Source organism: Coenobita brevimanus, chromosome 53 (genome assembly GCF_032717465.1).
Source record: "Coenobita brevimanus isolate Jiangsu-jjx chromosome 53, ASM3271746v2, whole genome shotgun sequence".
In the NCBI taxonomy this organism is placed as follows: Eukaryota; Metazoa; Arthropoda; class Malacostraca; order Decapoda; family Coenobitidae; genus Coenobita; species Coenobita brevimanus.
The window spans coordinates 3,010,282-3,033,701 of record NC_137006.1 but is presented as its reverse complement, the minus strand read 5'-3'; the positions used below and the strand labels follow the sequence as shown (position 1 = coordinate 3,033,701).

General features: G+C 42.8%; 1 protein-coding gene and 1 pseudogene across 1 annotated transcript in view; one reads left to right on the top strand and one right to left on the bottom strand.

Moving 5' to 3' along the window:
- Positions 1 to 9,094: 9,094 nt before the first annotated feature.
- Positions 9,095 to 9,213, bottom strand: LOC145400857 (5S ribosomal RNA; annotated as a pseudogene).
- A 7,531-nt stretch (positions 9,214 to 16,744) lies between these two features.
- The window catches only part of LOC145400709 (ATP-binding cassette sub-family C member 10), a 43,194-nt gene continuing 36,518 nt past the window's right edge, over positions 16,745 to 23,420 (top strand). The window contains exons 1-4 of the mRNA XM_080273145.1: positions 16,745 to 17,086; positions 19,864 to 20,079; positions 21,248 to 21,375; positions 22,484 to 22,667. Coding sequence (XP_080129271.1) covers positions 16,745 to 17,086; positions 19,864 to 20,079; positions 21,248 to 21,375; positions 22,484 to 22,667 — 870 coding nt within the window. The remainder of the gene's footprint in view (positions 17,087 to 19,863; positions 20,080 to 21,247; positions 21,376 to 22,483; positions 22,668 to 23,420) is intronic.

Here is a 23,420-nt window from a genome sequence, read left to right as displayed (position 1 = left end):
ATCAGGTGTTGAATATTTCATTGGAGCCACCCTTCGATATCATCCCCGTTCAGGGAGTGGGTGGTGAGTGTTGGCATCCCACTGTTGGTAGGGCCATGATAGGGATGTTAGGTCACCCAAGAATATGCCATGAACACCAATAATACATTCTTTTTTCCCAGGTATCTCTCCCTCAGGATGGCTGCAGCATGATGGTTGAAGGCAGTTTGCTGAGTTTGAAATGATGGTGTGCTGCTGTTGCTGTTGTGGCTCCAGGCTCATTTAGGTGTGAACAGAGTGGAATGCAGATTGAAGTTGCCTTCTCCTGCAGTCTACCACCCTCTTTGTAATGGTGAGAGAGGGAGTGGTGTGGCTGTGCAGTGGAGCTGCCCTGCTACTTTAAATTGTCCCTCTGTAGCACCATGTAGTGGGGAGTTGGAAGGAGAAGGAGAGAGAAGAAAGTAAATGGAGGAGAAATAAGGAGGGTGAGAGGGGAGATGAGATAGCAGTGGAGGTAAGAAGTAGGAGAATATGGCATGGAGAAAAATGTAGTGGCAGATGAGGAAGGGAGAGATGAGATAGAAGGGGATGGAGGAAAGGAGAGAGATGGATAAGAGAGGGCAGAGGAAATACAGTGGCAGAGGGGTAAAGGAGAGATATAGAAGCTAGAGGGAGAAGGAAACAAAATGGGAGAGGAGAATTAGGACAGCAGGGAAGGAGAGGAGAACAGTCTGGATGACAGGGATGGGTAGGAGAAAGATTGGATACAGAGGAGGGAAAGTTGGATGGTGAGGGAGGAAAGGAGAGGAGAGATTTTGGAGAGAAAAAGAGGAGGAGAGAGAAAGAAGTGCATAGGAAGGAAAGGTGAAAGGTTAGTAGAGTTTGTAGAGTGAGAGGTTCAGTTGGTACAAAGGAAGGATAGTAGATTGTTGGGAAAATAAGCAGTGAGAGAGATAGTGGGAAAGAAGGGAGAAGAGAGAGAATTGGTGAAGGAGTGAGGCTTCGGGAAAGAAAGGAGGGAGGGGGAGGAAAAAAAGGAAGGCTGAAGAAGTAGAGGTGAATATCAGAAAGGAGGAAGAGAGATGATGGAAAGGAGTCTGGTGGGCTGGGAAGGTGTGTGTGGGTGGGTGGGGGGGATTCTTGTTAGGAAAGAGGGGTGGATGGGATAGGAGGGAAGGCATCAGGTTGGGAAGGAAGGAGATAACCAGAATGGAGGGGAAAGAAGAGTTACAAAAAAGAGAAGGGAGAAAGATGGAAGATGAGACAATAAGGCTGCATGGGGAACAAGGGGGGAGAGAGAGAACAGCAGAAGAGGGAGGTAGAAATGAAGGGAATTAGAGTTGTGGAAGAGGGATGAATAGAAAATAGAAGGGGGATAAGTGACAGAGGAGGAAAGAAAAGTTGAGATGGTGGGGAAGAAAAGTGCAGTCAAAATGGAGGGGAAAAGGGGAGTGAGACTTAAAATGGAGGAGGAAGGAGGGATACAAAATCGAATGAAGGAAGGGATGAGATAGGAGGGAAGAAGAGATGAGATGGTAGGGTAGTGTGAGAGGGCATTAGATTGGAGAGGAGAGACGGAATAGGCCAGGATGGAGTGGGGGGGGGGAGATGCAAAGGAGGGAAAACGGAAGAAAACAGAAAGCATTCAGAGATCACATACCTCTTCCAATTCCAGATCCGCCCCCAAATTTATTCAGTTCTTTCTTGGCCCATGGCCCACCCTTCCACAAAATTCCATTGAAATTCTTTGAGAACTTTTGGGGATATTGTGTGGGATACATAGGATCCGGATCCACCCCCAAATTTAATAATTTCTTTCTTGTCCCATGGCCCACACTTCCACAAAATTTCACTGAAATTCATTGAGAACTTTGGAGATATCACATGGACAAATGAAGGTGAATACATAATCTCCTCCAACTTCACTGGTGGAGGTAATGAAATGGCAGGGTAGGAACCAAGAATTTGGATGGAGAAGGAGGAAGGGATTGAGTCATGCAGGATGTGAGAGAAGATACTAAAGGAGATTAGCTAGGGTGGTTGGGGAATGGGATAGAGATGATAAAGAAGGGATGGGAATGAATTGACAAGTTATATAATTAAGACTTAGTCATGTAGGATGAAGGTGGAATAAAGGAGGGAGAGAGGATAGTGACAAGGAGGTGGTAGGCAAGGGAAGTGAGTGAAGGATCCCCCCCCCCCCCAATTTACTTGATGTACTGCAACCTTCAGTTGACTCCACTGAGTGACAAGCCAAGTGGTTTCTGATGCCTAGGAACCATTTTGTGTTGTGTTGACTACCTAACCAAATGGACACCTGGTGGGTTCAGGCACGCCAACCTAATGTTGAACCCTTGTGCATTTACATTCAAGGAGAGTTTATTGCTTATGTTGCACCACTCAGTGGCTGGTCTTGAATGTCTGGATTGGGTAGCCACCTTCAATCCCCGGTTGATCCTGTTGGAGCAATAGAGGATTGGATGGTAGATGATGATGTGACCCCAGGCTCATCACACTGTGAACCCAGTAGGCTGAAGTTTCCATTTTCCTGCAGTCCACTATCCTCCTTTATGGATGGTTAACTGGGCAGTGGAGCTGCCCAGGTGCTACTCCATGAAAGCAGTTCTCCCGCACCCAGTACATAGAATAGGCAGACAATGACTGGAGAGGGGGCCTGGAGGATCTGTTGCTGTTGAGAGTGCTGGCTAGAATGGGGCATCAGCAGCTGCAACTGGACCCAGGTTAAGGTAAATATCATCTTCTCTGCAAGTATATTAGTAAGTTTGATGTTTATTCCTTGTGTGTTTTGTATCATTGTGCTTTACTTTCTTAAATGGAAGTATTGTACCCACAAGTTCAAGTTTTACATAATTTTAGTTCACTTTGCTAATTCATGGAAAGGTGAGTGTTAATGTACTGTAGTTTGACACTGAGGCAGGAGTCAATCATGTTAGTGTTCAATCATGTCAGTGCTGTAGTGATGAAAAATTAAAGAATACTTGCAAATTTGTTCAGTTTCATTTGGCAGAGATTTTAGTCTTTTGACAGCCTATTTCATGTATCTTAATGACAGAATAAGAAAATACAACTGCACTTCATTGTGACTAGTACCATATAATAACATGAATCACTTATCCAGCATTGCAAATTATGAAATTAAACATACATACATACATCATCTAATGGCTGTTTTATGCCTAGTTAATGTGAACAATATATTTTATAGATTCTTATTCTGGACAAGATGTTACCCTGCCAGACATAATATAGATGATAGCAAGAGAGGATGGCCAGAAAGATAATAAAGTAGGGCATTCTTTAACTACTTTTTATCCCAGCCTACTGTACATGTGTTGAGTGTAATGCTGTATGGTAGTGAGACTTGGGCATTAAAGGAAGATATTCATAGGCTCAGATGTACAGAGATGAGAATGATTAGGTGTGAAGGTTGAGATGTTTGATGGTTGAAGGTTGAGTTACTAGAGGCAGACTCAAAAAAAAAAAAAAAAAGGCATGAGGTTGTACAGTGTGACCTCATGTTGGGGCGAAAGAATGGGATTGGAGACACCGCATCAAAAACAGTATGATTCCACCCTAAGTTACATTGTGGCCCCAGGCTCATATGAACGTGAACCTGGTTGACTAGAGTCTGAAGTTGCCCCCCTCCCATAATTCACTGTTTTCAGGGGAATTGCGTGGAAGTTGGAGGGAGCTATTGTGAATGTACTTTTAATACAGTATGAAACCTAAATTTAAAATCCTGCAGACTATTTAAAATAAAAATTGAAGCAGTAATTGGTGCAAGTGATTTTTTTTTTTTTTTTTGGAGGGGGGGACACTTCCCTTTACTCTAATGTGGCTTGAAACTGACCTCTCCCCGAATGCCAAATTGCGACAATAGATTAATGCTAGACCATGGTACTGGTAACGATGAAGTGCTGTGAAAAAGATGTTAAGCTGTAATATTTTTTTTTGTCATTGAGCTGCATGAAATGAACAGCAGAATGATGAAAATATGGGTTAAGGTGAGGTGAAAAGGATATAGCTTCAGTAATGTGAACATTGGCTGGAGGTTTTTGGACACTTACAGGCTTGAGGAGTTTAAGCATTAGCGGGAGTTTCTTACACTAAATGATAAGGAAATTGTGTGTTGGTGACAAGCATCCTCCGCAGTTATGTACGTATATATAGGTGATGAAGGGTAAGTTAAATGTGCAGGTGAGGGAAGACTCTTAGTTTCACTACCATTTATACAGTTTGGGGAAATGTACTTGAGTGTTTGAAGTCAACGGATTTTTTTTTTCCTCGTCCTTGTTAATTCCTTGAGTCAAATCCTCTATCCATAGCCAGGCGCCTAATCTCGTAGGGGGTGGCCATCACGTCCATGTCACCTTGCCCTTCGTCATAATGGCGGACCTTTCTCCAACGCCCCCACTCTGATGTATATATATTTATCCATTTTATCCTTCCAAATCGTTCTGTCTCCTGTTCACCTTCTTCCAAATCCTCTTCGGTCCCATATCCACCTTCCCTAAAAACCACGGTGTGGCCACACCCACGAATGTAACAAAGTGTGTGGCAAGACCCACCACCTTTTGTTGTATGTGTGCTCTGTACCTTTTACAAAATATTTCCCCCGATCGTGTCAGCCTCCCTTTCTCGATCTCCACATCTCCAGACATCTCAAAAGTATTCCGCCGGTCGTTATTTTCCGGACTGCATGTTCGTCGTTTGCTCGTTACTTGCAGATTTTTTTAAAGTTTTGGGTAGCTTAGAGATCCGTTGGGATATTTATTATTGAATAGCCCCCTTTAATATACGAACACGAGTGCACGGCCAGATATAGGTCGTGGTAAGCCTTTTGGCCTTGTTTGTGGACTATATAGTTTAGAACGAACTTAAGATTACACGTGATGACGTTTTGTGGGGTAACTTGTACTTGATTTGGGTAGTTGTGTAGTGGGAGAATGAGGTCGTGTGTTAAATAATTATCTGAGTAATCAGTGAAAAAATACTATGGAGTTGTTAGAGGCAGTATTGCGCTTTTAGGGTAACATGCTTGGTTTGGGTAATTTTGGTTTGGGAGAAAAAGGTCGTTTATTAAAGTCCTCTGTAACCTGAAAAAATGCGCCATCGTAGTGAAAGGGTGAAGAATGAATGGAACACGTGATAAATCTAATTATGCGTTTTGTAGGGTAACTTGTACTAGGTTTGGGTGCCCGTGACGTTGTGTGGTCGCGGCGCGGGAGAGGAAGGTCGTGTGTTTGCAGGGTAATACTTTTCCTGTTATATTTTGTGTACCAGGTGTGTTATGGAGTGTAGAAGTGCCATGATTGGGTATGAGTATATTCTCCAACAGCTGGTATGAATAGATAAGGTGTTTTTGATGTTGGAAGGGTGTAGTTACGAAGTTTGTATGACGTTAAACTCGGTCAGCTGATTGTTACAAAGTATTTTCTTTTTTTTTTTTTAAGATCTTTTTAAACCAGCTTTTATATACGTCATTTTTTTAATGGAAGGATTTGATGGTCTGAGTTTTACATTTTAGATAACTTACAACGAATATGCAGCCTATTCTGTGCCTGTAGGATAAATAGGTCACCTAAAATAAACAAGAACAGGCCAGGTTAGGATATGTGAAGGATACAAGCACTTCCTTTTAACACTAGATGCGTGCTGCCCCAACCAGGCTGTATAATATTCCAAAGCATGGCCATGTGGATATGATGGAGAATGAGAGACTGACTAAAAGAGCATAATGAGCATGTGAAGTGGAGGGGGAGACCTAGGATAAGATGAAAGGATGGAGTGGAGACTGAATAGAAGAGTGTATGTGAATGGGAGAGGGGGATTAAGCCAGTTATTAAGTAACTAACCTTTGATCCTTTGATTTTTTTTTTTTTTTTTATGCGAGGAAGAAGGAACCAAAGGCCATGAGCCCGCAGTAACAGTTCCCTCCAAGAGAAAAACAAAATACAATATAGAGCCAAATTCAAGATCCGATCATTTTGAGATGCCTGGACACACTGCGTTTGAAAGACTGGAGATCATAGGCAGCAGGAAATACAGACAGAGGGAGACAGTTCCAGAGCTGACCTGTTACATAAATGAAAGACTGGGAGTAACGGTTAACTCTTGCATTAGAGAGTTGGACAGAAAAAGGATGAGAGTTTGCTGCCAGACGCACACGCGCCCGTCGTAGAGGTGGAGGAATGCAAGCAGACAGTTCGGAGGAGCAGTGACCATTAAAGTAGCGATAGAAAAGAGATAAAGATGCAATAGTGCGGCGAAGAGACAGAGGTTGAAGGGAGTCAGTAAGAGGGGGAGAGTTAATGAGACGAAAAGCCTTTGACTCCACCCTATTGAGAAGAGCTGTATGTGGGGAGCCTCCCCACACATGAGAGTTGTACTCCACACAGGGGCGGATAAAACCCCTGTATAGAGTCAACAATTGCGCAGGGGTAAAGAAAGAGCGGAGTCGGCTTAGCACACCCAATCTCTTGGAAGCAGATTTTACAAGAGATGTAATATGTTCTTTCCAAGATAAGTCCCGAGTAAATGAAACCCCAAGCATGTTCAAGGATGATGCAGGATTAAGCTGAATATTGTTAAACATTATTGGGTATACCTGTGGAAGATTTTGTCGGGTTGATAGGTGTAAGAACTGAGTCTTAGATGCATTAAAGACAACCATATTATTTTTACCCCAGTCAGAGATACGAGCCAAGTCAGACATTAAGTGTGCCATAGCCTCATCCCTTGTTTGTTGAAGTAACTGTTGAGATGGGCGTTGCGGGAACCGAATGGAAAGGTGAAGGGTGGAGTCATCAGCGTATGAGTGGATAGGGTTAGATGTACAGCTTAGAAGATCATTGATGAATAAAAGGAAGAGAGTTGGTAATAGAACAGAGCCCTGAGGAACACCACTGTTGATAGATCTAGGAGAAGAACGATGGCCGTCTACAACAGCGGCTATAGAACGACCAGAAAGGAAGCTAGCGATGAAGGCACAGATAGAAGGATAGAAACCGTAGGAGGGCAGTTTGGAAATTAAAGATTTATGCCAGACTCGATCGAAAGCCTTTGAGATGTCAAGTGCAATGGCAAAGCTTTCGCCAAAGTCCCGAAAGGAGGATGACCAGGAGTCTGAAAGGTAGGTGCGAAGATCGCCAGTGGAGCGTCCCTGACGGAACCCATGCTGGCGATCGGAAAGAAGGTTGTGATAGGAAAGATGCCTTAAAATTTTTCTATTAAGAATTGACTCGAAAACTTTTGAAATACAGGACGTTAAAGCAATTGGACGATAGTTGGAGGGTTGGGAGTGGTCACCCTTCTTTGGGACTGGCTGAATGAGAGCAAACTTCCAGCAAGAAGGAAAGGTACAAGTTGACAGACAAAGACGAAAGAGTTTGCCTAGGGAGGGTGTAAGCACAGAAGCACAGTTCTTGAGAACAACAGGAGGGACCCCATCAGGCCCATATGCCTTGTTAGTACTGAGGCCAGTGATGGCAGAAAATACATCAACTGAAGAAATTTTAATGTCAGCCATGAGGAAGTCAGAGGGGGGAAGTGATGGAGGAACGGCACCGGAATCGTCTAAGGTAGAATTGGAGGAGAAAGTCTGTGCGAAGAGATCTGCTTTATCAGTAGAAGAAATAGCTACAGAACCATCAGAGTAGAAAAGAGGAGGGAAGGATGATGAGATAAAGTTGTTAGAAAGATTTTTGGCAAGATGCCAGAAGGAGCAGGAAGAATTCGAGTTGGAGAGTTGAAAGCATTTAGTATGGATGAAATTAATTTTAGTAGAGCGAAGAACAGACTTAGCACGATTCCGGGCAGAAACGTAAAGATGATGTGATTCAGGGGTGGGTTGGCTCCGGTACCTTTTGTAGGCCCTCTTCTTGTTGCGGACAGCATTAGAACAAGCGTGATTAAACCAAGGCTTTCTTGCATTAGTCAAAGGATATGAGAAAGGAATGTATGCTTCCATGCCCGAGAGAATAACCTCCGTAATGCGCAAGGCACACTCAGATGGCTCACGGCCATGGAAGCAATAATCATTCCAGGGAAAATCAAAGAAGTACTGCCTGAGGGCCTCCCAGTCTGCGGCTCCAAATGCCACAGACGACGTTTCCCTGGAGGGTCCAGACAGTACTGGAGTGATAGGACAGGTTAAGGTAATATGATTGTGATCGGAGGAGCCCAACGGAGAGAAAAGATTAACAGAGTAAGCAGAAGGATTAGTTGTGAGGAAGAGGTCAAGTATGTTGGAGCTCTCTCCAAGGCGGTCAGGGATACGGGTAGGGTGCTGTACAAGCTGCTCTAGGTCATTAAGGATAGAAAAGATGTAGGCTTGTTCACCAGGTGGATCCGTGAAAGGAGAGGAGAGCCAAAGGTGGTGGTGAACATTGAAATCTCCAAGAATGGAGATTTCAGAGAAAGGAGAAATGGATAGAATGTGTTCCATTGTAGAAGTAAGATAGTCGAAGAATTTTTGATAGTCAGTAGAATTAGGGGATAAGTAAACAGCACAGATATATTTAGTCAGAGAATGACAGGAAAGCCGAAGCCAGAGTGTGGAGAATTCAGAAGAATCAAGTTCAGGAACACGAGAGCAAGATAAGTCGTTGCGTATATATACACAACAGCCACCTTTGGCTTTGAAATGAGTATAGAGAAAGTAGGAGGATACAGAAAAGGGTTTGCTGTCAGTTGCCTCAGACAGCTGAATCTCCGTTAGAAAAAGAAGGTGAGGTTTAGAGGAGGAGAGATGGTGCTCAACAAAGCAAAAGTTAGAGGAAAGGCCGCGAATGTTGCAGAAATGAAGAAGAAGAGAGTCAGACATTTGGTTCCAGGCACCTGCTGTTCTTAATTTAGTAGTTTGGGCATTTTAGGTTTGTATATTTCGTAGTCTTACACTATCTCATGAGCCCCAGCCTAACCAATATATCGTAACTAATCTGACCTAGCCAACAGGCCTAACTGTGTTTTTCATTCATTCATTGCCAGATGCCATGTATCCCACACAGGGTGGCCAAGGGCTTAGAGTTATTTGTTTTACAGGGAGGGGCACTAATCCTCCACCAACCCCACTTGACACGTAGGGAGAACGTTATGCCAACAGCATCTGGTGTGCCCAGGCGGTCACCCATCCAAGTACTAACCAGACCCAGCGTTGCTTAACTTTGCTGATTGGACGGGAAGCGGTGTACTCAACATGGCATGCCTAACTGTGTAAAACTTCAAAAATACTCTTGATTCTTGCCACTTGCAGAGGTGTAACTTTTTAGAAGTGAATGTAAGGAAGAGTATAGTTGTGGTCTTCAAGAGGAATGAAGCCTCTGAATGCACGTTGATGCTGGATAATGAGGAAATGGAAAATGTGAGTACATTTAAGTACTTGGGTATTGTCATGAGTGTGGATGGAAGTTTTGAGGATGAAGGGCTTGAAAGAGTACCGGTACAACAGGAATGAAGGTTGCTGCATCATTGAAAGCAGTGATAAGAAATAGGGAAGTGAGCATGGAAGTAAAAATGTTGCAACATGATAGTACAGTACAAGTACAGTATTGTGATCCCCACTCTAATGTATGGAAGTGGAGGGTGGACCTTGTTGGAAGGACAGGATGAGAGCAGTGGAAATTAGTCATTTGAGAGGAGCATGTGAAGTTACTTAGAAAGACAGTGAGAAGCGAAGGAGCGTTGTGGTGTGGATGTGATAGAAAGCATTAGGAGAAATACAGTGAGATGGTTTGAAAGTATTGGACCCCCCCCCCAACCAACTGGAGAATAGGGATGGGGTTTTGTGTAGTGCAATGTAGGACCTTCGTGCGCATGCATGATTAAGTCGTACCACTTTAGTGACGTAGATCTATGTCCCTCTCTAAAATGCTAGTGATGTAGATCTGCGTCCTGTAGCATTGAGAAGTCATCGCAAGCAACTGAAGTAAAATGGAAGGTAACAACGTATCTCACAAACTTCAGACATTTTTCCGCTATGCATACAACACTGGTTTAGGAGCACGGGAGGCGAGTGAGTCTTCACAGGCCCACAGCTACTTTGCTGTCTCAGTGACCTTGAAGGTATCAGAGGTCGAGTGGCACCAACCTGATTCAGTTCAACCAACTTTTTGGCTTTGGTTACCTTTATGTGTGCCAGGGATCTTATACTGATGTATTAAGCCCATTTAACCTGGAAAAAAAATAAAATAAAATCGGTTCACAAGCTCACAGATGCTCTGCTCTCTCAGTAACCTCGAAGATTTAAGAGGTAGAGTGGCACTAACCCAACTCGATTCAACCAACTTTTCTGGCTTTAGTGATTACAGTACTTTTAAGTGTGCCAGGGATCTTGTATTGATGTACTAAGCCAATTTAGCCAGGAAAAGAAAAAAATCTAAAATAGGCCAGTGTAGAGGAGCGTCAGCCCCCCTCCCCCCGTGCGGTATGGGTTAATACCAGTTGTCACGAGTGAGTTAGTGGCTGTCAGTCAGTCTGTGCTCATGATCGTGCACCCTACATGCGTCATGTTCCCTACGCACGTTATCATGATGATGTTATGATGACCTATAAAGTCAAACAATGTTACTGCATCAGATTTAACCAAAAACTGGGTGATACCCAAGTTGAAACTATCAGGAAGATCCAGCCCATTTTGGGAATGAAGCCATAGGGGTGATGCAAATAAGGGAGTGGTACAGTTGCTTCAAAAATGGCCGAATGTCAGTCGAGTGATCCACGTCCTGGGAGGCCATCAACAAGCAGGAGTGCTGAAACTGTGAAGAAAGTCTGTGATTTGGTCATGGGACAATCATTGGTTGACTGTGAGAGAAATTGCTAATGAAATTGGAATCAGCGATGGATCAGCACAGAAAATTCTAACGGATGATTTGGGCATGCAGAGAGTAGCCGCCAAGTTTGTTCAAAGTTCCTTTCATGTGAACAACAAGCTCTGTGAATGAACGTTGCTCAAGGCATGTTGGAGTGTGCAAATCGCAATCCAGAGTTTCTGAAGACTTAATGCTGGAGATGGGAGTCTGGTGTACAGTTATGGCCCCAAAACCAAAGTGCAGTTGTCCCGGTGGAAGTATGCAGGATTGCCTCGGTTCAGAAAAACATGACAGGTCCACAGCAAGGTGAAATACAGGACTTTTTTTTTTTTTTTTTTACCATTGTATTGTGCATCGTAAATACCGTACACACCAGGTCAAACTGTCAGTGGACATTACTACGTTGACATTGGTCTTTGTCTTTGTGATGCAGTTTAGTGGAAGAGGCCAGACTTCTGGAAAATGGCAAGTTGGAAGCTGCACCATGACAATGCCTCTGCCCATTCTTCTAAGCTGATTCAGGAATTTTTGGCCTTGCATAGCATCCTGCAGGTCTGGCAGGCTCCCTTATCACCAGACATGGCTCCATGTGACTTTTGGTCATTCCCCAAGCTCATACTCTGCTGAAAGGTACCCAATTTGAGACAAGAGAAGAGATCATGACAAATGCGACAAAGCACCTGTAAGAGATACCAAAAACCAACTTCGAAAAATGTTTCAGGCGGTGGAAAGAATGCTGGGGCATGTGTGCCAAGCCAGAAGGGGCTTAGTTTGAGGGGGATTAGTGTCCTAGCTCAACTGGTTAACTACTGTATTTATTTTTTTACTGCATAGCTACTTTCTGAACAGACCTCATATGTGAAGGAGGGGGAGACGTAGGATGAGATGGAGGGATAGAGTACAGTATATGAGAGGAGTGTAAGTTGGGGGAGGGCAGCAAAATGGCAGGAGACAGGGCAACATGGAGGCAATTTGTTTGAGGCCACCCCTAACAGGTTTTAGGTGTCTGGTTGTAGATGAATATAGTTCCCCCCCTCCCCTCAGGGGGTTAAATGTAGCCTTCTTCAGTATTTTCTTATGGATATCCCCACTTACAGGTAGAATGATAACTTTTGAGCTTGTAAACCATGAAGTGTTTGTTTTTCAGTAATGCCAGATTATTTTAATCAGCTTGGAAAAATAAATCCCACATAGCCAGAGACCCAGTTACAGTGTTATAGGCTAGTTACTAAATACTCTGTTTCCTTTAACTATATCCTTTTAACTTGATTTAAAATTGACATATCTTAAATACTGAGTTGTAACAATAGAATAACACTTGATTGTAGCACTAGTCATGAAGAAGTGCTATAGGAAAGGTATAGAGCAGCAGCATTGTTTTTTTTATGCCACTGAGCTACATGTAATAAGCTGCAAAAGGACAAAAATATCATGGACCAAGTTAGTGTAAACGAACCATAGATATAAAATTGCCATCTTCATCGTGAACGCTGAGCCGTAACAAAATTCCCTATCAGCAGAAGAATGCAGTGCAGGTGACAAGTTCAATAGCAAGGATAAAGAGCAGTCGTAGAGGGATGGGGTGGAGAGGTATATGAGAGAGGGGGGTGTGAGTTGGGAGCAGGGCAGTGAAATGGCGGGGGACAGGGCGACGTGGAGGCGATTTGTTTGTGGCCACCCCGAACGGGATTGAGGCGTCTGGCAATAGATAGATACTGTAGATAGATAGTAGTGTCTTATATTACCACTGAGCTATGAGAAACAGACTGCTAAAGGACAAAAACTTCTGTCATGTGGTAGTGAATGAACTGTATGCTGTATTTTACTCTGGCCATTTTCTAGTGATATTTGTGGATGGAGTAATTGTTCACAAAAACTGTCTCATCTTTCAGGATGGTGATGGCGTTTAATATTACCGTGCCCCTCCCACCCAACAGGTGTCTTCTTTAAATACAGGGCTTCCTGGAATTTGATGCACTGAATACTACTGTAATGAGTAGGCTGAGATTTTTAGTGAAAATGTTGATCAACGTGGGCCCAGAATACGCTAAAAAGAAAAACAAAGAAAAGAAGAGAAGACGATAGGAAGGAAATGGGAGGGTAAAACAAGGAGGAGGAGGAGAGAAGATTGAAGAGGAGGAGAAGGAGAAGAGAATACATTAAAAGGAGAAAAACATTGGAGAGAATCAGTAAGAGAAGGTAGAGTAGGAAGGCAGTGAGAGGGTAAAGTGAGGAGATGATTGGAAAGGAGGATAAAAATAAAGGAATATAGGACAGAGAAAAGGGAAGGAGAGAATTTATAAGAAGAATGGGTAAAGGAGGAAAAGATGGGAGAGAACGAGAAGAGAGGAAGGGGTAGGAAGAAAAAGGGGAGGAAAAAGTGAGGAGGAGGAAGAGGGAAGGAGGTGGTGGTCAGTCAAGATCTCATGAGTAAGGTTTCAGGTGTCACAATCCTCTCTCTCTCTCTCTCTCTCTCTCTCTCACACACACACACACACATTTCTTCCTGCTCTCTCTCTCTCTCTCTCTCTCTCTCTCTCTCTCTCTCTCTCTCTCTCTCTCTCTCTCTCTCTCACCCACACACACACACACACACACACACACACACATTTCTTCCTGCTCTCTCTCTCTCTCTCTCTCTCTCTCTCTCTCTCTCTCTCTCTCTCTCTCTCTCTCTCTCTCTCTCTCACACACACACACACACACACACACACACACACACACACACACACACACAACCTTTTTTTCTTCCTGCATTCTCTCTCTCTCTCTCTCTCTCTCTCTCTCTCTCTCTCTCTCTCTCTCACACACACACACTTCTGCTCCTCTCATCCCACTGGTCACTGAAGCAGAGGACAGTTTTGGTAAGAGTGTATACTACTTATACTATACCATATAATTTCTCGGTTATTTTGTGAAGGTTCAGATTGGATGGATGGAGAGAGAGGGAGAGAAAGCAGGATGGATGGATGGATGGCTGATGATTGAACACGTGTACTCAATTTAGATCATTATTCCCTATAGCATATTTACTCTTGTTTGACAAAGATCTACAACCCCTTTCAGCTCAGTTGATGGCTAAGTATACAGTAGTCTGATTGGAAGGTTGATTTGACTAGTAACCAAGGAAACTCTGTTTTATACTGGTATCTAAAACTTAATGAATTTCTTGCTAGCGCAATCTAGTACTTGTGTTGTTTGGATGGTCCAGTTCCATCAGCTGAAAACAAACTGATTTTAGTTATTTTGGAGTTAAAAATGTTTAGTGTATGGTACATTCGTGATAGGAAGCATTAAGAGAAACACACTGAGGTGGTTTGGCCATGTGGAGAGGAGGGAGAGTGAGAGACTGATGAGGAGAGTGTATGCGAGTGAGGTGGAGGGGGGAGAGTGAGGGGGAGGCCAAGGATGAGGTGGAGGGGAGGAGAGGAGAGGTATATGAGAGGGGAGTGTGGGCTGGGAGCAGGGCAGTGAAATAGCAAGGGACAGGGCGACATGTAGGCGATTGGTTTGTGGCCAACCCTTATGGGATTAAGGCGTCTGGCAGTGGATAGATTGATAGAAATTCGTGACCCGTAATTTCTACATACTCTCTGTTCTTACCTGTGACTGGAGGCAAATTTTAGTTTGGGATTCACACTAATCAGAGACTTCTTTTCCACTGCTGACTCTTCAGTTGGGTGACTTTTATAACCTATTATTTCTATCCTCAGATGATGATATTAAATTTATGAAAGATCAGTTCTGAATGAGTCAATTAAGGCTGTATCTAAATCCTCCAGTTTGAAAATTTTGCCCAAAGCTGCATACAGTCTTATACATTGAGAATATAAACTACATCATCTGACTGAAGGGATTTAAGGACAGTACTATTTCATGCCTTTGTTAGATTCTGCCTGGAGGAGTTTGCAATGAATGACATTACTCATGTAGCTAATATGGTAAAGCTTCAAACTGCAGTACAGCTTCCCAAGTCTGAACATTGTTTTCCTAAATATTTTTTTATTGCAGTAGAGGGATGTTGGTATCAGATTTTGTCCCCACTATCGGTGCAGTTATGAGGCCAGAGTCTACCTATATGATCTGTATGTGGAGAAGTGTAACATTAGATGATTTATTACTATAACTCCTTTACATTTACTGTTCAAGGTATTGTTGGCTGTTTTCTGCTGGATTTTCTCGTATTCGTCTTTATGAATCTCCAAAGTATTCCTTTTTCCATACGTCTTTGGGACCAAGCATTTCTTATCTGAGCGTTTGTACAAGTAATGTAGTCAAAAATATGAGTACTGTATAAGTAAAAGCCCTTCTAAAAATTCCCTCCTGTCTACAAGTAAAACCAAAGTAACACATAAACATTGAAGTTGATGGGGACCATGGATATTCTTAATGTGTGTATGGATGCAGCGAGACCATTACCATACTTGATGTAAAAAAAACATTTAAAATCTTGTCTTTCTTACAGGCTGAACCAAAATGAGATATAAGGTGAGAAGTTATTGAAACCAGGCATAGGGGACACTGGATGTTATTCTCTGCATATAGATACAGCAAGGTGGTTTACTGTGGCTTGCAGTCCTCATCCTGTTTGTACCTGCAAGCAGGATCTTTCATCCACATCAGTATTCTAACAATATCAAATGAACCATAGAAGTATTAATCAACAGAGGAGAGTGCTGTTCAGTGCCAACTCTAATGAAGCCATACAAGTATTAATCTGCAGAAGAAAATGCTGTTCAGTGCCAACCCTTATAGAGCATAGTGCAATACAGTGTTTTCCAGCACCATAATTCCATGACAAGTGAACATCGGATATGTTAAAACTGTCTTCGTATCTCTTGTTTTTATCTATAACCAGACATCTTCCTAGACAGTCTGTGCATCCCTATAGCCAGACACTGTAAGATAATGCTGTTTTGTGCATTCCCCATTTGTACTGAACATACCATAGTGAAGTTATGCTTATAGAACCATGAGGCCATTCCATGATAGCCACATAATGGGCATTTTGAACACATGATAATAATGTGATAACTTCATCAATTTTTACAGAACATAGTGAAGTACAGTTATTTTTGCAGAACACTATTTCTTCCACAAAAGCTGCCTCGCACCTGCAGTATTAGAGATGTGTGTGTGTGTGTGTGTCCCAGTCCGTCATGAGATTAGTTTGGAGGTGACTGTAAATATTATGCGTATATTTTTCTAGAACACTGGCATTTTTAAGCGTACTTCTGTAATTGAAAAGTGAAGGAATGGTGGAAGATGATGTGCCAACCCAGTGAGAAGTTGCTTTGGAAGTGACCATGTGTTTTATTGACTTGAATTTACCAGTTCTCCATCAGTGTTTGTAAGTCATGCCTCGGAAATTTATATTTTTTGAACATTTGCTATTTTATCATTGTTCATAAGCTGCTGTTCCAAGCTCGTTCAAGTGTGAAATGATGATCTCCGTAACCCACTGTTCCAAGCTTGTGAAAGTGTGAATCAGTAATCTCTGTGACTGCGTTCAATAATGACTATCGGAGTAGAAGAGTGTTTCATATATCATGCATTGTCATCCCTGTATTTGTTGGCTGGTGCATCAAACTGTCAAGCACTGTAATTCTGACAGTTACTGGCCTTTATCAGTGCTGTTCTTAAGCCAGTTGCAGTGCTGTGTGTAATCAGTCTGTCAAATGGGATCTTAAACCACCACAAAGGTGTTAACTATTGTACTATTCATCCATCTATACCAGTGTGGCATTCTTAAATGTCTGGTTGTGCTGTTTTTAATCTTGTTGGTATTATAAACTGCCACTGTACCATTATCTAGTGTACCATTCATTTGTCTATCAATATGACAGCCCTAAATCACTGGCTATGTGGTTTATAATCACACTGGGATCTTAAACTGCAACCAAATCATAAACTAACGTGCTACACATCCGTCAGACATGGATCCACCAGCCACAGATTCCATATTCTTCAACATCACAGCATTCTGCGGGCCCAACGACATCTCACCATGGGATGCAGGCAAGTTCAACTTCGGCTTATGCTTCCAAAAGTCCCTCCTTGTGGCACCGACATATGCTTTACTGGCCGTGGTGTCTGCATACTACATTGGGCGGCAGAGCGAGTGGGTTGTACGCCGAAAGAAACATCTGGCCTGGATTCACATTCGTATGGTGGCCACTGTCTTGTCACTCATTCTGGCTGTCCTGGAGCCAACTCTGATCTACTTTGTGGCACATGGGAAGATCTACTGGGCAGATGGTCTCATGACAGGAGTGATGGTTAGTGATTGTTATTATTGTTGTTATTATTATATGAATGATCATCATCATCATCCAATCCTGCGCTGCCCCATGAGGAGCGCAGGACCCCAGGGCTAGGCAAGTTTGTCCTGACATTTAAGATGAGAGTGACCACCCTCACTCATCCCTGAGTGGCATTACGTGAGCAGTAAACCCCAATCACCCCTTGGATAAAAACCTTCACCTGCTCAATCCGATTGGAACGCCTCAATGACTCACTAAACCACCAGGCACCATAATTTGGTTATATGGTTACCACCCAGTGTAGTAAATGGTTTCCTGGTGTACAGGAAACCATTTGGCTTGTTACTCAGTGTAGACTCACCCACAGGCAGAAGGAAGAGGAAACAAAGAAGGAAAAATAACAGAAGAGGGAGTGTAGAGTCACCTGAAGACAAAAAGAAGAGGAAAGAATGAAGGAAAGAAAGACAAGGAAGGAAAGAAGGATGGAAAAGAGGAAAGGGCAGTCACCCAAGAGCAACATTACATTGAATGAGTGGATGGTTTGTGCCCCCACGTTATTATTATTATATGAATGATTGTAGAATAGGGCTTGGATAATATAGGTGATGGAATAATTTAGGAAATTAATACCAGGTACAGTAATCATTAATAGGGTTAAGGTATATAATGGTGGAGTTGGGTTAGGTTAATGTACAGTAGATGGAATACGGTGGGGGCATTCACCATCCACTCACTTGATGTAGTGCTGCTTTAGTTGTCTGCCCTTTCCTCTCTTCCTTCCTTCCTCTTCTGTCATTCTTTCCTTCATTGTTTCCTCTTCCTTTTGCCTATGGGTGACTTTACACTCCCTCTTCTGTCTTTCTTTCCTTCATTCTATCCTCTTGCTTCTGCCTATGGGTGACTCTAGACTAAGTGACAAGCCAAATGGTATCCTATATACCAGGAAACCATTTACTACGCTGGGTGGTAGCCATATAACCAGATTATGGCACCTGGTGGTTTAGTGGGTAATTAAGGTGCTCCAATCAGATTGAGCCGGTGAAAGTTTATGTCCAAGGGGTGTTTTTTTTTTCTGTAATACCACTCAGATGAGTGAGGCTGGTCACTCTCATCTTAAATGTTAGGACCAGCTTGCCTAGCCTTGGGCTCCTACACTTCTTATGGGACAACATAGGATTGGATGATAGGTGGATGGATGGATAGATGGAATATAGTGTTGTAGAGTTAAGTGATAATATAAGGAATAGGGTCATGTGCTGAAACAAACACCTTGTTCGGATCCACATTCTCATGAAGAAAAAAAGAATGTAAATTCCAGAATTTAATGATGTTATTTTTAAGTTAGAATAATGAAATATTGATATACAAATGATTTTTGAATTGAAATAATGAAATATTTGTTGACCAAAGGATAGGTAACATGATAATATTCCAGTAGTGTATACACAATATTCCAGTAGTGTATACACCTTTTGAGTAGACCTAATGAAAGTAGAATTTGATTAAATTATGTATAAAATGGTAGATGATCATATACTATAGGCCCCAGTTTTCATTCTGATGGTGTTTGTTTTGCATAACTCAGTGGCTGGATGTGGCAGCTCAGTGACTGAGCATTGCCTCTATATAAAGGGGAGACTTTTCATCATGAAGGGGTGAGATATAGTCTCCATGAACTCTTTTAAGTTAGAGAGATCTTTCCTAAGTTGAGTAAAACTTTCTAAAGGTAGCTACAGTAAACTAAAAGGGCATCATCGGATTTAAGCAGTTACTAATATCTCAGTATAGAATGTTAAGTAAAGCAGGACTTCTATCTGTGTCCAGGTGTTGTTGTTACTCATACTCCTGGGGTATCTGGCCTTGCTGCATAACCAACATGCAGTATTGTATACATGTACAGTATATGGGTACAAGTGTTAGTGCTGTTTATATACAGATCTTAACCCCTGCCGTGTTCATTGCCTCATATAAGGCAATATGCAGGCCACTCCTGGCTGCACTCATTGCCTCATATGAGGCGATGGGTCTCTGCTTCATGATTTTAAGTGAGGAAGCATCACTGGTTTCCATGGGAACGTTGAGTCTCCCTCTACGGCATCAGAGCAGTTGCCAAGCCCTGCCACACCACAGTTGCCAAATACCACATACCTGTATTTAGTAATTCAGTTGTGCAGGCCACCGCTGACTGCGCTTATCACTTCATATGAGGCAGTGGGTCTCCGCCCCATAATTCAAGCATGAGGAAGCTTCAGTAGTTTCCATGGGAAAGTTGAGTCTCCCTCAACACTGTCAGCAGTTGCCAAGCCCTGTCACACCACAGTTTCCAAATAACATATATTTAGTAATTCAGTTCTCATTTGTAGCCCAGCAGTGGCAGACTCACGTCCATTTACCTCCTGTGTTGTTGGCAACCGCCACCGTCACACCCACCCAAGAGGCGTAAATTACAAAAAGACGAGGGTTATAAAGAGTTTGAGCACAGAAACTCTTGATATGATGACAAAAAATCAACTTAATATTAAAAATAAAAAGTTTGAAAACAATGACTCAGAGAAGGTAACTGGGTTGATAGGAATTAGTGTGGTGGGGGTTAATAGCATCGCAGTGTAGAATGTTAAAAGGGGGATAACAGTACTGTATGTTTATTCAGATGTTATCACCGTTACAACAGTAACGTTCAGAATTGTATTTGTAGGTCCGAGTGTTAGTGATACTTGTATAGGTACCATAATAATGTAATAAGTTAGTGTTGAATAAGACTGGACTTATAACAATACTATCCTTGTGTGCAGGTGTTATCTCTGCTCATACACCTGGGGTATCTGGCATCACTGCGTAACCGTCTTAGTGTCGGTACAAGGGGTCCAGGGATGGTGGTGTTTGCATGGGTGCTGACGCTACTGGTAATAGTTAACCTGGCACGCACCGCCATGTACGCAAAGCCAGAGATGGGTGGCAAGCTGCTGCAGGTGTGGAAGGGCATCGTGTGCTCACAAATGGCAGTACAGGTGGGTTGAGTGGTACTATTGCCTCTTTTGAACATGTCACATTGAAGTCTTACACAGTCATTCCTTCACATGAACAGTATTCCTCACATAGTCATTGATTCCAAATTAATGTATTCCTCATAATTGTTCATTCTACATTAATATTCCTCACATAACCATCATTCTCAGTTCTTTAAGCCTTTACAATGCATTCCTTACAGTAGCTGCTGTTTATTACCACCATCACTATATACATCCCTCACCACTCTGGTGCCATCTTCACTTAGAGCAAACTACCACTGCACCCAGGTATAATTGTGTACAGCATCCTGTTACAGTCATCTGATGAACCATTTTGTGAGGTAGGTGGGGGCACTCACCATTCACTCACTTGACGTAGTGTTTCTCTTGGGGCTGCCCTTTCCTCTCTTCCTTCATTTCTGTTACGTTCATCATCATCATCATCATCGTCAAAGGTGGCCAACCTTGATGATGGTGTGAGAGAGAGGGAGGGATGGTGTGTGGGTGTGTGTGAGTATTGATAATTTGTGTATAATTGTGCAGAGTGGGAATGAACTAGTGGTTTATTGGAATGGAGTCATGCATCCGGGGGATTAAATGGTGAATGTGTTGTCCATTTCACTGAGAATGCTGTTGCTTGCTTCCTTCTCTACCATATTTTTCTTTTTGCTTTCTGAATAGTATCTTGTCACAGTGTTGGATGGGGGGGGGGGAAGAGGGCAAGATGATGATTTTAAACAGCACACTACCCTAACCACTGTACCATCATATGTTACATTTGAGTGAGGTAGTGATTCAGGAGTGTGTGTTTGGTATAGCAATGATAAACGTGGACACTGCTCTAGCCACATTGGCACCACCTCCAGTTACAGTTAAGTGACTTGTAATCTTTTCACCTTAACTTTGCCTCTTTGTTTCTTTTTTGCAGCATGTTTCATCTAACTCAGTGGTAGAATAAAGTATTGCTGAAACTCAGCAGCCTTTCCAAAGCACTTCTTTGTAACTAGGCTACTGTACTTGCATATCTTAGTGTTGATCTCTTGTTGTAACTTAGGATTCAAGAAGAAGAAAATGACAATTTTAGGTCATTTAAAGTTAAATGATTACACAGTAGGGTTTCTCAGCAAGACACATGCAGTGACTACTGGACCACCACCTTCCATTGCAGTTGGTGTACTGCATAACAATGTTTCCCAAGGGAAGGGCCAGGGTGTCACAGTACCAGCAGCTGCACCAGCCACCCACTGAAACCACTCCACTGTTGCAGCACCAGGCTGCCTACCATGATTACAGTGGGTATGTATCTCTGTCTGTCAGTATGTTTAGATTAACAGTAAACAAACTAACAATTTAGCCCTTAAACTGTGAACAAATTAACACCCCCCCCTTCTTTTTTTTTTCCCTCATTGAAGGCATGTTGTAAAACTAGGATCATAAAACTAGTTTTTCTGTCTGCAGGCATATACTATACCTGTTGTGTGGCAACTTGTCTCTTAAGCCTCTTTATGGATGGTGGATGAGAGGCAGGGCTTAAGAGGCAAGTTTCCTGGTGCCGCGTATAAGAACACCTCTGTAGGTTTTGCCATCTTCCTGTTGCAACAAGTTAAAATTTAGTACGCAGCAACTGTTATGCAGGGGAAAAAGCAGTTATTGAAACTAGATGGTCTCTAAAGTTGCAGAACAGCAGGCTGGCCATAGTGTTTACTGGTCCTGCCAAGACTGAATAGGATTAGAGCTGAGCTGTCACATAAACTGTGGCAGAATTGGAGAAGACCAAAAAGTATTAGGGAATAAGTTTTGTGTCATATATCACAATGTTTAAGGGTTAAGCATACACACTGTTATGTAATTTCACAGATACTTTTATAGTACATGCTCTGTTGAAATTTCTTCCATTGTGTCATCTGTCCATGCCATTCCTTGTGCTACAAGGGCATCTGGTAGTGCTCATGACCATCATGCTGTCATGTTGCACAGCTTCTGCTTACCAAAATCCTTTTTTTCTCTGAATGATTTCTCTGCAAGAGAGAGTCTCTCTCTCTCTCTCCCCCCCTCCCTCCCTCCCTCCCTCCCTCCTGTGTGTAGTTACCTATTTATTTCCCTGCACAGTTTCCAGGAAGCAGTAGACCCATACCACCTGGCAGTTGCATAGAGGGTGAATTATCTGTCTGTCCTCACTTTTCACTTTCCCCTCCCTTCCTTTCATCTTTTCTTTCTTCCCTCCCCCGCCCGCTTTTTTCTCTCTCCCTTCTGCTCTTCTCTCTTCTCCTCTTCTTGCTCTCCTTCCCTCCCAACTCATTTTCTCCTCTCCTCTCCTCCCCCCTTCCCTCTCTCCAGTCCTCCCCTCCTCTCCCCTATCTCCCATCTCCACTCCTCTCCTTTCTGACTCATTTCTCTCTCACAGTTTCCATGAAGCTGCGGACCCCTACCATCTGGGCATCGCTGAGGAGCGGATCAATTGCTTTTCGTTCCTTACCTTCCACTGGGTCAACGCCCTCATTGAAAACGGCTCCAAAGGCCAACTCAAAACCTGGGATGACCTACACGACCTGCCACTACCACTGCGCACCGACGTTATAGCGCACCAGGTGAGAGAGAGAGAGAGTGAAATATTATCCGTGGGTGGATTCTGATTCATTTAGTTGTCATGGGATTGCTTGTTTGGAAGTAGTAAACTAGTAATTAAAAAAAAAAAAAGGGTGATGGCATTTCAGTACTGCATTGATTATGATTTTACCATGATATCCATCCATCCCATTGTCCATTCATTAGATGTAGTGCAGCCTTTAGGTGACTTTACTTTGGTGAATGCTGCAGTTCATGGCAGCCAACGTATCTATAGAATCACACCTCCTAAATTACCTCTAATTGGCTAAGGTAACTATTTCCTGTACATAAAATGGTTATCTGTGTTTCATAGTATATTCACAGCTTCATAAGTTTCACAGTGGCCTTTGGTGCTGCGGAGGGATTCCTTCATGTGGTGGCACTGATATAACTTGGCAGTGGAGCCGTCCAGTTATGCCAATGTCCCTCAGCTCCCTCCATATTCCCCAAAAGGAGGACAGTGGACTGCAGGAGAGCAACTTAAGCCTGCAGTCCACTGAGTTCACCTATCAGATAAGCCTGTGGCTACTAGTACTAATACTCCTGTACCTACTACACTGACCTTCGAAGGGTCTCGTATGGTGGGTGAAGGGTGCAGTGCTATGGAACTGTTTACTGGCATTAAGTACCATATAGCATGTGTAAGCCTTAGTCACCTGGTGGCTGCTTTTCAGACTGCTAGATGTTATGCAGCTTTATAAAAATAATTATTTTATTTCCAATTAACCCATCGT